General features: G+C 28.2%; 1 protein-coding gene across 2 annotated transcripts in view; it reads right to left on the reverse strand.

Moving 5' to 3' along the window:
* LOC100197784 (uncharacterized) overlaps positions 1–16,027 on the reverse strand; it is a 133,123-nt gene that overhangs the window by 98,478 nt on the left and 18,618 nt on the right. For both annotated transcript variants that reach the window (XM_065811818.1, XM_065811819.1), the window contains exons 12-14: positions 7,366–7,488; positions 4,829–4,951; positions 4,356–4,478 (exon numbers count right to left, since the gene is read on the reverse strand). In XM_065811818.1, coding sequence (XP_065667890.1) covers positions 4,356–4,478; positions 4,829–4,951; positions 7,366–7,488 — 369 coding nt within the window. The remainder of the gene's footprint in view (positions 1–4,355; positions 4,479–4,828; positions 4,952–7,365; positions 7,489–16,027) is intronic.

Raw genomic sequence — 16,027 nt, forward strand, 5'->3', positions numbered from 1 at the left:
GTCTAGATTGGTGAAATCAACAATGAGACTAACTGTGGTGAAAACAATAATGAATATCAAAATGTGAATGGTGCTTTGTTTGATGTCTACCTAGTTCTACAGACACAGTTTGCGGTTTTTTAACAGGATTTAAATTTTATTTTGTTTATTGATTTTATTCGGCCAAAGTGATCCCATAGATTAAGAGAACTCAATAATATTAGCAACTTGCGCAATAAAATTTGCTTTTTATGGTTTAATATGACAATTCAAATAACATTAGGTCAAAAAAACTTTAAAACAAAACATGCTATTTTATCATGAAAAATCCATAGTTTTTCCTTGGAAAGGTGTTTCAAATACCTATGGATATTCCATGGTTTTTCCAATGATGGAAAATCATGAAATTTCCATGGGTATTCGGAACACTTTTCCATGGAAAAAGGTTCCAAATACCCATGGATTTTTCATGGTAAAATAGCGTGTTTTGTTTTAAAGTTTTTTTTCATGGAAACCTTATGGGTTTTCCATAAAAAACACTAGGGTTTTCATGGAAAACTCATGGATTTTCCATGAAAACTCACGGGTTTTCCATGAAAACTCACGGGTTTTCCATGAAAACTCACGGGTTTTCCATGAAAACTCACGGGTTTTCCATGAAAACTCACGGGTTTTCCATGAAAACTCACGGGTTTTCCATGAAAACTCACGGGTTTTCCATGAAAACTCACGGGTTTTCCATGAAAACTCACGGGTTTTCCATGAAAACTCACGGGTTTTCCATGAAAACTCACGGGTTTTCCATGAAAACTCACGGGTTTTCCATGAAAACGTGTTCCAAATACCCATTGTTTTTCCATGGATTTTTTCATGGGTTTTCCATGGAAATTTTCTGTAAGGGTGTGTGTATATATATATATATAATTTTTTAATATATGTAATTTTTTTAAAGCGTACTTAAGTTTAATGATATATAAGAAAAGTTGAAAGAATATATTATTTTGAATAAATAAACAAAATCGATGAGGAAACATGAGGAATTTGTTTGTTTATTTATTAAAACGATGTGTCATAACAACTACATTCAAAACAGGATATTCGAAGAATGCTGTTACAGAAATCAGAGAAACTGACTCCCTTGAAAATAGAAAGAAAAGTGGTAGACCTGCTAAGCTAACAAAAGATGACAATAAATATTTAAAAACTCTATCTTTAAGAAATACAAAAAAAGCATCAAACGAGCTGGCAAAAGACATTAACACAGCGACTGTGAAAAATGTCAGCTCTTCTTTTACTCGACGGCAACTACTTATATCGGGTTTAAGAGGGTGTGTTGCAATTTGAAAACCATTATTACGGTGTGGCAATAAAGAAAAACAACTTAAATATGCAAAACAACACAAAGATTGGGCCCAGGAAATGTTTAATCGGGTTTGGACACCGATGAGTCCAAATTCAAAATTTTTGGAACGAAAGGACGCCAATATGTTTGAAGAACTGAAGAAGCCTATCAGCCCGAGTGTTTAAACTCTACTATTAAACACAGAGGAGGCTCTTTACAAGTTTGGGGCTGTTTACCTTCATCTGGAGTAGGTGATTTGATCAAAATAGGGGGGGGACTCACCAGGGAACGTTATGTGGATATCCTAAGGCACCATGCTGTATCATCCGGAATGAGACTAATAGGTCATAATTATATTCTGCAGCAGGACAATGACCCAAAACATTGTTCCCAAGTGGCAAAAAATTATTTAAATGAAATGGGAGAGGAAGGAGTTCTGGAATTGATGAACTGGCCTCCTTAGAGTCCAGTTTTGAATATAATTGAGCATATTTGGGATTACCTGGACAGAAAGAAGGTTGAACATGCTCCCTGAAATGCTGAAGAATGTTTTGAAGTACTTCAAAGAGAATGGCACAACGTACCCCAGTATTTTATAACTAACTTGTATGAATCTATTCCCCGGCAAATATTGGCTGGGATTGAGGTAAAAGGAGGACATAGTAAATATTATGAGTTTTTTATGAAGTTTGTTATTAAAAAGTTTGTAATTGTTCCATATTTTGTGTGAAATACATGTGTTTTAATCAGTTTATAATTTGGAACTACAAACTTAAATATTAGAGAAGAATTCTCCAAGATTTTATGAAAAAATGTAAGTGGTCTAAAACTTATTCATAGTACTGTATATATACATATATATTTGTATATATATATATAATATATAAATATATATATATATATATATATATATAATATATATATATATATATATAATATATATATATATATATATTTATATACAGTGTTGTGAATGTCTGTGTTCTGTTGGAACCACTGGTGCAGTGTTTAGTGTGAGCTTTTGACGCTGTGTTAACTCATCTGTAAGTTACTACATGTGTTTTTGTGTTCTGTGTGAACCTCTAATGCAGTGTTTATTCAGCTGTAAATTACTATATTAGGAATTATGTTAGCCTTCTGTCTGAACCTCTGGAACAGTATTAGCTAAATCGTAAGTTCCTATATCTAAATTTGTGTCCTATTTGAACCTCTGGTTTGATTACAACCATATAACAGACCATTTACTTTAATTTTCAGTATTCCTTTAGACAAATGTTTTTCTTAATGTTACACATGTGTGGTGTCACTGTTAATGTTTTTGGTGTAAACTGTTGAAGCACATAAGTTGCCCTTTGTTACAACTTGGTGCTAGTTAGCCGAACTGAAGCAACTGCATAGCTAATTGCATAAGGTGACATGCACTATCTATGATTGAGTCAAATTCTCTTATATCTTAAAACATGACTAAAGTTCCTAAAAATGTTAAGCATAACAAATCGCCTCCACCGTCTAATTGTTCTGTTCTAATTTTTAGAAAATGTTTGTAGTCTTTGAAACAACTTTTATTTAGTCGAATCTTAACCTCTTGTAAAACTCATCGGATTTGTAAGACTTATTTAGATTTGGCATCTGCTTCTTACATTAATTAGACTTTGCTAATTAAAGTAAGAAGACTCATTGGGTAAGAGTATAGCAATCTCTGAGTGATCTATAACTCAGAGCGATCTCCATAAAATAAACTAAGAAAGAAATGGAGATAGACAAATATTCAGAGTTTTAGAGCCAGTAGGGTCAGTAATAATAGATAGTCACCAATAAAAACAATATTGGCTGAGAAAACAAAAGAAATAGGATTGGTCAATTTTTTCAAAAGCAAAAATGGAGTCTAGGGAATAAGTAGAACAATAAATAACAATTCAAAAGGTGCTAAATAAAAGAATAGACATAATTCAAAACTCATTTTTTGACTAATTGATATGTAAATACATGTACGGGTTCGACATAATTTTGCAAATCAAAGAATAATAGTAATCAACACTGAGATTCAAAACAACCAAATTTAAATTTGCACAGAGAGCAAGTAAGTCTGGTGAATTTTGTAAGATGTATTCAACATGATTCAACAGATGAAAAGTTTCATCAAATATTTGTAAAGCATAGATTGAAACAATTTTGCGGTAATGATGGGTTTTTTTTGTTAATATTTTTAGATATATTTTATCCATGCATTTAACAATAAGAGAATTGAGTAAACCATAGAAGACACACAACACTCTAAGCTATGCAGTTGCCTCATTCCAAACAAACAAGCCCTCATTCTCAACAAACAAGCCCTCATTCCAAACAAACAAGCCCTCATTAGGAAATAACAAACCCTTATTAGGAAATAATAAAAAGAGTTGCAGTTTGTATCCTTCTACAAGACAACAGCCAGATGCAGTTAATATTTGTCCAAGAAGAGAATTTATTGAGACACCATCTCTAGACTTTTCTCAAAATTGCTGAAAAATAAATAAAAACATTTTGATTTGATTTTCAAATTTAAAAAAAATCTTTTTCTTTCTCCTTGTAATACTGAGATTGATTTTTTTGTTTGTTTGTTTGTAAGTATCTAAGTTTTAAGGTGTTTAAAACAAAGTGGGCTTATTGCTTGGAAAGAAGTTAGTATCATAAGGTATCATCTAAACTTTGCTAAGTAAAATGGAGTACTAATTTTGTTCAGAATACATTGTGAATTTTTATAAAATAATTTAAATTGGTGCTACTTTATCTTATAGGCCATTTAGAAAAGCTAATATTAAAAAATTGTTTTTTTTTTTTTGCAAATTCTAATCAAAACTATGATTTTTAATATTTTCTCCTACGAATCAAACTAAGACAAAATATAATTATTTACAAAGACAGATTTATATGATTTATAAATTTTAATTTAACTCGAAATATGATTTATTATATTTCAAGATCATATAAATACATCAAATTAATTATAACTAAATTGAAAGTAGAACTAGTAAACAATAAAAACTATTTATACCTTTACAATATGTACCATTTCCTTCAAACCCATGTTTACAGTTGCATAAAAAGGAGCCTATTGTATTATTGCATGTTGCATCTGTATGGCAGTTGTCGGTTTGTACAGCACATTCATTAATATCTACAATTTTATAAATATTTATGTCGTTAGATATGTTAGGTACAACACATATAGTATCTAATAAGATATGCAATTTATTTATTTTTATACTATTATGTAGTGGTGTAATGATTTTCTATCTAACAGTTGAAAGTTAAAACTACTTTACATGACTTTAAAATATTTAACATAATAAGAATAAAGTATTATATAGTATTAATACTTTAGGATTATATAATTTGCATTTATTAATTATATTTATTTGTTAAATTTATTAAATAATATTTCTGTATAATATTTTAAAATCTTTTTTAAAAACTATTAAATATAAATATGACTCTAAGTATTACTTTTGTAGAAAAAGACTTTACCTTGACAATTTATTCCATCACCATAAAATCCATCTAGGCAAGAACACTGGTATGATCCTTTATTATTAGAGCATAAAGCATCTTTATGGCAGTGGTGAGTACCCAAAAAACATTCATTAATGTCTGAAATATAAATTTTATTATTATTTATTATTAGTCTGTTATTAGACATATTATTATCAAAAGGTTTTGGTTTTTATTAATAAACATTTAAATGGTTGAAGATATAAAACTAACTCTAACTTAAGGTAATTTATAACAATTTTAACTTTCATTAGCTTTTAGTTTTTTTATAACTAATTGCACTAACATACTTTTATATACTTTATACTATAACATATACTTTTATATACTTTATACTTTATACTATAACATATACTTTTATATACTTTATACTTACACTTTTTTTAAATTTTTTCTGAAAAAAGATTCTTGTTACATAAGTGGAATGAATTGTTGCCAAAAAACAATAAAATAAACCCAATATTTTGAAATAATATATGCAATAAATATGCATCTAACATTACTGCCTTATTATGCTTTATTATATAGAAGAAATAGAAAAAAAATCACTAGAAGAAATATGTAGAATACTAATCTTAAAATTAATTGACAATTATCTTGGAGCAGAAATTAAAAACAAAGTGTGGTACTTAGTCAGCTTTCAATTAGACAAAAGTTGACTGCTGAATCACCCTAATCATCAAAATACTGGCAATATTTAGTGATGATACAATCATGCATCTAGTAAATCTGTAGGTGATACAATAATGCATCTAGTAAATCTGTAGATGATACAATAATGCATCTAGTAAATCTGTAGATAATACAATCATGAATCTAGTAAATCTGTAGATGATACAATAATGCATCTAGTAAACCTGTAGATGAAGAGAGCACTTGTTTACTAAAAAATATAAAAAAGTAATATTGCGACCAATTTATTGACATCTACAAAAGTATCAACAAATAAAGCAATTGTCACATAAATGTCATCATGATTTTAACTCATTAAAGTCAATAATATTGCTGTTAGAATTACAAAAGTTTTTAATGAATACAACCCAATGAGTTCAAAAAAATGATCAGTGTTGATACAACCATTTTTTTCATAAAATACCTACAAAGAAAAGTACCTACAAAGTTTGACAAAGGTGTGCAGATTCATTTAGTATGAAAGGGCAGACTATTGATTTATTAACTAGATGTACACTTAAAATGATTAAGCAACTTGATAGAATTATTGCATCCATACAGTCATCAAAGAACCCATCTGTAATCAAGATACCAAGAAATAATCAGTGTGCAATCAGTGTGCCAAATGTACAATAAAGTGTCATCAGTGTGCCAATCAAACAATCAGTGTGCCAATCAAATCAATCAATGTAAAATAAAACTGCTTAGCAATAAATATTTTCCAAAAAAATTCTAAAATTAATTTCCATGGGCCAACTAATGAGGTTTTTTGCATCTTCTACTTGAGGTTAATAAACTTATTAAATATATATAATTAAATTTTTTATCCTCAACCTTCACTAAATGATTTCGATGGGTAATAGTGCTAGTCCAACAATATGGAATGATTTCAATCTTACAAATGAACCAAAAACAAATTGATTTCGTTATGTGATCAGTAATTACTCTGTGTTGTTGGAATTTTCTTGTTTAACTTTGTTTAAAAAAGAATAAAAAAGTGAAGTCAATAAAAGAGATTTCCTGGCTATTATTGTAATTATTAATTATAATTATTATTGTGAGCTAATTAGCTAGTTAGACATATGTAAGAAATAAAGAAAGAAAATGCTAATATTGCAACATCTAATAACTTAACAAGAAAAGTATCTCAAGATTTCAGCTAATCGCATGCTCTTCTAGATTATTAGTATGAAAAATTATTAGTTACTTTTCAGTGTTTACCCATTTGATACTTATGTTTTGTACACTTTTAAAAATCTAAAAAAACTAGCATTAAAATTGGCAAGTTGTAATGCATGTTATATTACTGTATTAAACAGGGTTCGTGGCAGTTTTGAAAATCCATTTTCCCTGAGTTTTCACTGATAATTCCCTGATTTTCCTATACTTTTAAGTATTTTTTTCCCTGAGTTTGTGCGGTGGAAAGTATATATTTTTCCCTGTTTATATTGAAGGATATATTACTTTTGCAACTGAATCCTTGTTCCCAAAACAAATAGTTCCTATAGTAATCCATTTATCTAAACATATAGTTACTATATACTATAAATGTTATAAAACCACTGTAGTGAGAAACTTTCAATATTAAAAAAGATTTAAAAACTGGATACAGTAAAGTAACTTCAATCTTAATATTAAAACAAAAAATATTCCCTGAGTTTTCCCTGATTTTAAAGATATTCAAGAAAAATTCCCTGACTTTTCCAGGTATTCCCTGATTTTCTAAACTTTAAAAACTTTTCCCTGGTTTTCCAGGTTTTCCCTGAGTGCCATGAACCCTGATTAAAATTCAATCAAACTGTATTAAACTGTATCAAATAGAAAAATGTTACACAAAATACCTTTACAGTATGTACCATTTCCATCGAATCCATAGTTGCACAGACACAAAAAAGAGCCATTAATGTTTGAACATGTTGCATCTCTATGACAATTGTCAAGATCAAGAGCACATTCATTTATATCTACATATTAAAAGTAAAACAAAATGAGTACTTAATTCACATTTTTACCTGATATAATCACTTTGCTAAACTTCTATTAAAAAACATGTTATAACCATATTATTATTATTATTATATATATATATATATATATATATATATATATATATATATATATATATATATATATATATATATATATATATTTATATATATATATTTATATATATATATTTATATATATATATATATATACATATATATATATATATATACACATACATGCATATATATACACATACATACATATATATACATATATATATATATATATATATATATATATATATATATATATATTATATATATATATATATATATATATATATATATACACATACATGCATACATATACACATACATACATATATATACATATATATATATGTATATATATACATATATAAATATACATATATATATACATATATATATACATATATATATATATATATGTATATATATATATATATATATATATATATATATATATATATATACGTATACATATATATAATTAAATATATATCTATATATATAATTAAACAAATATATATATATTTATATATATATATAAATATACATATATATATACAGGGTTAGTCAAAAGTTTTGTCTCCCCTTAGTGGCACTTTTTTTGAAGTACATTTTATCTCTTGTCAGCGTTGTAATTTATAGATAATTATTTTCAGTATCTAACCTTGACCTTAATACTGTTGTTTACTGATGTTATTTTTAAAAATATGTTTTTGACATAAAAACTATTTAATTTAATATACGAAGATTTTATTATAAAGCAGGAAGGTAAGAATATTTAATAAGGTGCTGTTATTAAATAAACGTAGTTATTTTATAATGAGCATGATTAATAGATAGTATTTTGTCTATATTATTATAAAATGAAAACACGGATTGTTAGGGTGTTCAAAATTTTAAAGGTGAAATTTTCATCATGCATGTCAAAAGTTTTGTCTCCCCCCACCCTAAAATTAAATTTCAATTACAAGCAAAGTATTCTGGAAAACTTATGTTTTGTATTATTATTTTAGATGGGAAAAATAGCTGGTGTCACAAATACAGCTCCTGCTTTAAGAAAAAGAATGGCGGAACTGCAGATAGCCGGCATGACGAAGACACAAATTGCCAACATGTTGGGGTGTCATCCACGAACGGTTCAGCGGTACTGGACAAAATCACCATCGTCAAAGTTTAACGACAAGTTTCGTTCTGATCGTCCGAAGGCTTTGTCACCAGCGTCAAAAAAAATCATCACCGAAACTATAAAAAATAAGTGGGGTTCATCTCCAGGTGCTTGTGCAAGAAAGCTGAACATGTCGCATCGATATCGGGAAAAAAATAAAATCGTATCAGAGTCAACTGTACGAAGATTCGTTCGCGAACAACCGTGGGGTAAAATTGCTTATAAACAGCCAATAAAACCCTTACTAACTGCAAAAAATAAAGACGATCGCTTAAAGCTGTGCCAGTGGTTAGACGAAAACGGGTATCTGGACGATAACCATTTGGGGCGTATCAAGAGGAGTCACATTCTTTGGACAGATGAGTTGCCCATCGAACTTTTCCCGACTCCGAACCGACAAAATGTCCGCATTCGCACTGACGACAAAACTAAAATTATCCCGGCGCAGAAGCCAAAAAATGGACTTAAAATTATGGTTGCCGGTGGAATGTCAGGGTATGGTTTGACAAAATTAATAATTGTCCCAGAAAAAGTTACGATCAATGCTGATTATTACATAAATAATATTCTTCCAGTTTATAAAGAAGCTTGTGTAGGAAAACAAGCCGGTAATGATGCTGACTGTCGCCAACTTGTGTTTAGCCCTCAACATGTGTTGTTTCAGCAAGATGGTGCTCCAGCACATTCTGCGAAGAAGATCCAGGAATTTTGTCGTAAAAATTTTACCGCCTTTATCCCAAAAGGTCGGTGGCCAGGTAACAGCCCTGACATGACATGTTTCGAACACTTATGGGCAAAACTTCAAGACAGTGTGCTGCTTGAACCACGGCCAAAAAATAGGGAAGAACTGGTACGCCGTGTTCAAAAAACTTGGAAAACGATGGATGGTGATTATCTGAAGGCTCTGGCGGAATCTCTGCCGAGTTTTGTTGCGGCTGTTCGAGCTGCAAATGGAGGACATACTAAGTACTAAGCATGAATTATATTTTTATTTTATTGGTTTATGTATTGTTGTGTTTAATAAATATGTATTTCTTGCAAATCATTACTTGTTTTTGTATTAAAGTTGAAATTGTTAGACCAGTGGGGGAGACAAAACTTTTGACTAACCCTGTACATATATATATATATATATATATATATATATATATATATATATATATATATATATATATATATATATATATAACATATATTACTTTAACATGTTATATACATGTTTAAATAATATGTTAAATATGTTATAAAACACTTAAAAGATTTGAACTTTAGTTAATATCTACTTAATTTTAAGATTCTTATTGTATTAAAAAATTTTTGATAATTAAATTAGCTTCACCAGTTCAGAAAGCATCTAGACATTTGCAACTTCAAAGATACCTACGCCAATATACTAAACCTTTATATTAATAATTATGTTAAATCTATACTTGAACTGTTTGGAAACTATTTAAACTATGTTAGAAAGAAAAAATCTTTTAAGTCACAATGAGGTATTTAGATATTTATTAGAAACTATTTTTTTAAATATGAACTTATTTTATTAAACTAACTTATTCTAATAATAAATTATAAAAAAGTGGGAAACCCCAGAGAGACTTTGATTATAAATTAGAAACAAGTATCTATTTTCTATAAAATAATAATTTTTAAACTTTTTACAAAAATAATATTTTTGTAAAGCAATATGTGTTTAGTAAGAATGAAAACAATTTCCAATGTTAAATATTAGTAATACCCTTTTTCTTTTAGACAAGTTGCAAAAACAAATTGTAAACATAGCTAGACCTGCTCTTGCAGCCAACCTCCAACCATTATTACATCATCATAACGTTGCCTCTCTTTCTCTTTTCTACAAATACTATAATGGGCACTGCTCTAAAGAGCTAGCGTCTCTAGTGCCATCTACTTAAATTCATTCTCGTGTTACTCGTCATTCAATTAAGTCTCATCCTTTTACTGTGACTGTTCCTAAGTGCTCCAAAATTTCTTATTTGTCTAGTTTTTTTCCTCGAACCTTTGTAATTCATTTTTCTTCATCTTGTTTTCCTGATTCATATAATTTGTAATCTTTTAAGTCATATGTTAATCATTATACTGCTCTATATATAAATTTTATCTTTTCTTTTCCAGTAACTTCCAACTCTAATAGTGGTTGCTCGCAGCCTTGTTATAAGTGAAGATGTTAAAAAAAAAAGTTGAAAGTTACAAAATGAAAAAACCATTAGCCTTCTGAACTGTATTGACCTCCTATAAAGCCCTAGTGAGAAACTCAATAAAATAAAAATAAAAATGCAAGAAAAGTATGATAATAATAAAAACAGGTTTTTGTATTGGTTGGTAAAGGCAAAACAAGCTCAAACTCAATAACAAAACACAATCAGAAGTTTTTTAGTGAGAAAAAATAATAAATAAAGATTTTAATTGGAATAAAGAAAGTTTACCTGAAGTGAATAAAGTTAGTGATTCGGAAGAGTTAACAACTTATAGTGAAGCAAATTCAGCTATTCATTCGTTCAGTTAAACAGGGTAGTTGGTGATTCTTGTGTATTGGTTGAAAGGTTTCAGGGGATGTGGGTGTTTAGTAAGTGTTGAATCTTTATAACGTTAATTTTTCTAAGTTAAAAACCCTAATTGGAAAAAAGTTTGAATAAAAAATATTTCTCAAGAAGGCAAAAATGTAATAGAAAGTGACTCATACCAAGAATGTGATTTGTACCAAGAACGTGATTTGTACCAAAAATGTGATTGGTTCCAAGGAATAATATTTACCAAGGAATAAATATTTTTTGAAAAAATTATTGAATACAAAGCAGTGTATTTATCAATAACATTCACCTTGGTTTTAATTAAAGAAAGGGAACAACAGATGCAGTATATATTGTAAGTTCAAGAATAATTTCTGGAAAAAAAGTGTTAATTTATGTTAATGGTATTTGTGAATCATAAAAAACTTTTGACAGAGTATCAATAAGTTAAAAAGGTTTTTAAAAAATGTAACAGTTAACACAGCTATGTATAAAAAGATCACAATAGCAATCAAAACATTAGATAAAGAGTGTGATAGCTTTAAGGTTGGTGTACATAAGGATTCAGTACTCAGTCATTTGCTTTTTATCATTGCTTTAAATGCTCTCACTCTAAAGAATTCAATGATGGTTTGCCTAGGAGCTATTATATGCAAATAATTTGTACTTGATTGCAGAGACAGATAATTTAATTTTTTGAAAAATGGAATAGAAAAAAAATCCCTCAGGATAAACATGAATAAGACTAAAGTTAACTAAAGTTGTAAAGTCAAAAATGAGCCAGTAGAAAGTACTGGAAAATGGGCATATGGAGTGTATGGGAAGAGATGTGGAGTAAACTCTATTTTTTGTACAGTTTGAAAAAAGAAAACACAATCTGTTCAAACGCAGAAACAAGGGCGCTAAAAAAAATAATAAAAACATAACTTTGCTTTGATGTTATACTTTTTTTAAATAATATTAGATATTATTTTAAAAAAGAATAACAAAAGAACTGTTACATTAATAAAAAAATTTTAGAGTTAAAAACTATTATAAAAAGTTGATATTTTTTTATAAAAAAAATACCAACTTTTTATAATAGTTTTATAAAACTTAAAAAAATATAAAAAAAAAGTTGTTTTATACAATTGTAAAAAAAGGAAAAAATCTAAAACTAATAGCCATAAATAGCATTGAATAAAAACAAAAAATTTGAATAAAATTTTGTGACATGATTTGACATAAAATTAAATGAAATATTTTTTAGTGGGGCAGGAGTCATCTAATACTTATTATAAGACACTGTAAACCCCAAGTTGTCACAAAAAAGAAATCATATTTTAGATCACCTTTATGTTTTAAGTTATCAAAATGAATGACATTATCAAGACTGTAGCATAGAGATGTTTCATCAGCAAATAGAGCCTATTTAGAGGTAAATTATCAGGAAAATCATTGAAACAAATAAGAAACAATGCAAGATAACAATGAAACCTTGTGGTACCTCATATCATAGCATAATCTGAACCAACTAAAAGAGAACAAAGAGAAACTGAGCACAAGCTAAGGTCAGAGACAAGATGCAAATCAAGAAGTGAAGATAAGTGATTATGGTTGTCTGGAAAACAAAATTAACTATCTGAATAAGAGATTGAGGAAGCCAAAAACTTTGAGCTTTAGAGCCACCAGGGTGAAAAGTACTTGGGCCAAGCCATTCATTGCAATGAACATTAAAATCACCAATAACAATAATATTAGCTGAGGGATAATGTTTGAAAAGATGAGTTTTGGTTGATGGAACAAGAGATTATATTTTGAAAAGATGAGTTTTGGTTGATGGAACAAGAGATTATATTTTGCATGAGCAGCAACCATGGTAGTATTTGTAAAAAAAATGAAAGAAAATTTTTATTGGTAAAAAAATTGAAAAAAAAAGTAAAATTGAACCTTTTCAAACTTGGCAACTAAAGCAGCTCAAACAACATTTACCATGTGTTTTTGGGCCTTGGCGAAAAAGAAAGAGAAAGTCGTTAAGCAAACCAGCCTCAATATGATACCAGAACTCCATACAAAGACTAAGATGGGATATTAGAAGTTTGTTAATTAAAGACTTTGCTAATAATAGTAAAAAGATTGATCGACTGATATTTAGAAGGGTCCAAAATTTTTTTAAAAATTCAAATTTAAGATAAATCTAATCTAAGTTCGAGATAAATATTTTTAGAGGATAATAGCATGATCTCATTAAAATCATGAAAAGAATCACAAAAAGAATTACAAGATGAAAAATTTGTAGAGATCAATGCAAGCTTGGAAAAAAGGCTGAAACTGAGCACAAGCTAGAATCTGAAACAAAACATAAATCAAGGAGTAAATGTAAGTGACTAGGGTTGTCTGGAAAACAAGTCATAAAGTTGACTACCTGAGTAAGAAATTGAGGAAGTAAGAAATTGAGGAAGTAAAAATTTGAAGATTTAGAACCAGCAAGATCAGTGGTACTAAAGCCAAACAACTTATGTGCATTGAAGTCACTAATAACATCAACATTGGATAAAGGAGAAATGAAAAGTCTCGTTCAATTTGAAAAAAAAATTGGAAAGAGTACAGTCAAAAAAAAAGGAACAATAAAGAACAGAATTTAAGGTGTATATGTAAAGAGGCGCTAAACAAAAACAATATTAGGAGAATTAGAGAACTTGTTTTCTCAAAAATAGGCAAATTGACATATAAGTAATAATAACATAAGTATATGCCCTGGATAAAACATGAAATATTTGTGGTCTTTGCAAATCAAAGGATAATAGTCACTAACACTAAGATCCAATGATAAAAATTTCATAAAGAACAAGTAAGTATGGTGAATTTAGCAAGATGTGTGATTTAATTGAGGAAAAGTAACTTCGAAGACTACAAATATCTCTATAAAAATATTTTTTGTTAAACATCTCTAGGGACTATACTCATATTTTAAATGAATAGAAATCATAGATAAAGCATAACATCCTAAGCAACAATCTATGTAGCTGCCTCTCTAGCATTTACTTAACCAAAAGCCCAAAGGCTTTTGGGTAAGCAAAGGGTTTAGTTTTTAAAGTATTTTAAGTTATTTTCTTCTTACCTTTTCCTAGAACAGGGAATCCTAAAAAGCATTTGGACAATAGGCAGGTTGTACTAGACTATGTGACCAACACTCAACACAATCAACACTAATAAATAACTTAAGCATGACCTAAATACTTAAAATAAATCTAAGATTTCAAACAATTTAAAAGATAACTTAGGTCAAACAGCAGTGTTAACAATAAATCAAATGACAACTCAAAAAAAGCATTTATAGTCATTAAATAGTAACTTTTTCCATGAATTCCAAATCTGGAAATTGAATTTCAGACCTAAATAAAAATACTAAAGATCTAAATAAAAAAATATAATGAAGAGAAAAGACAAATGATAACGACAACCATATAGCATTTATTATGCGAATAAAAATTGATAGGAGATAACTTAACACAGCAAGATAAAATATCCGGCCACATTGATAAAATCACAATTAAGCGCTTAAAAACCAAACTAGATTCTATAACAAAATATAAATTTATAATTAGGTAAAGTGGGTTTGACACACCTTTTTCAAAAAATAATTTTTTTTCTTAGCTGTGACAAACTAAACTCGGTATGCAATATTTCTATGTTTACCAATGATAATGCTGCTATAAACTGATAAAGGATTTAATTATCTAGTATTATTGATAGATAATTAATTTTGTTTTTGGGTTCAACTGTCGATGTTACCCCTACCCCTGGGTTAATTAATTATTACAATAACTATTAAGTTATTGTGACGAAGATAGTTTAATAATTGTTAAACTATTTCGATCATATTAATGACTCAATATCTGATTACAACGAAATCCCCCAGCACTGTAATTTTTTGTTGGATTTCATCATTATAAATTTTTTAGTGTTTGGTTTTATTTCAGAAACAACAAGATAATTTTTTACATTTTTAGGTTTTCATGTTTTGTTCTTACCAATATTATGCAACATTGTTAGGTATGGACTTTAACTTTTTGCAAGTGCCGGTTTTTAGATCTGTTGAAATTTGATGTACATTTCTTTTGGTACACATCTTTTTTTTTTTGAACTACTCTTTCAATTTAGGGTTTGCTTTGTTTGAACCCATTTCATGTAATTGTGAAAGATTCATCAGATGTAAGACATGCTGCCAACTTTTGCTTGATTCTTGGCCTATGGGGTGATTTAAGCATTACTGTCAATGTTACCCCAAAACTTATATATATATATTTAAAAAAATTCTACAAAAAAATTTTAAATGCTTAGTATTTAGAAATAACATCATAAAAACACATGTAAAAATGATATTACGTATGATTTTACTTATCTTTTGACGAAACCCAATGTCAATGGATTGGTGTAAGCATTGTATAAATTTAAAAACTTAAAATTTTTATTCTATCATTTTAAGTAGAGGTGTATTGTTTCATTTTTAATTATTATTATGATTATTTTTTTTATTATTTTTTACCCATACACTCTATTTATTCCATATATTTCAAGATTTTTATAGTTGTGATATTCAATAAAAATTTGTTGAAGTATATTTTATAAAACCATGAATGGGTTTATGGATATAATGGATTTATTCAACACAGAAATATATATTTCAAGAAAAAAACACTTTCTTTTAAATATTACCTCCAAACAATAATATATCAGTTTAGAGATTTAATTTTAGCATTTTTGTAACCATGATAAAAATCTTATAAAA

Source organism: Hydra vulgaris, chromosome 12, assembly GCF_038396675.1.
Source record: "Hydra vulgaris chromosome 12, alternate assembly HydraT2T_AEP".
Taxonomy (NCBI): Eukaryota; Metazoa; Cnidaria; class Hydrozoa; order Anthoathecata; family Hydridae; genus Hydra; species Hydra vulgaris.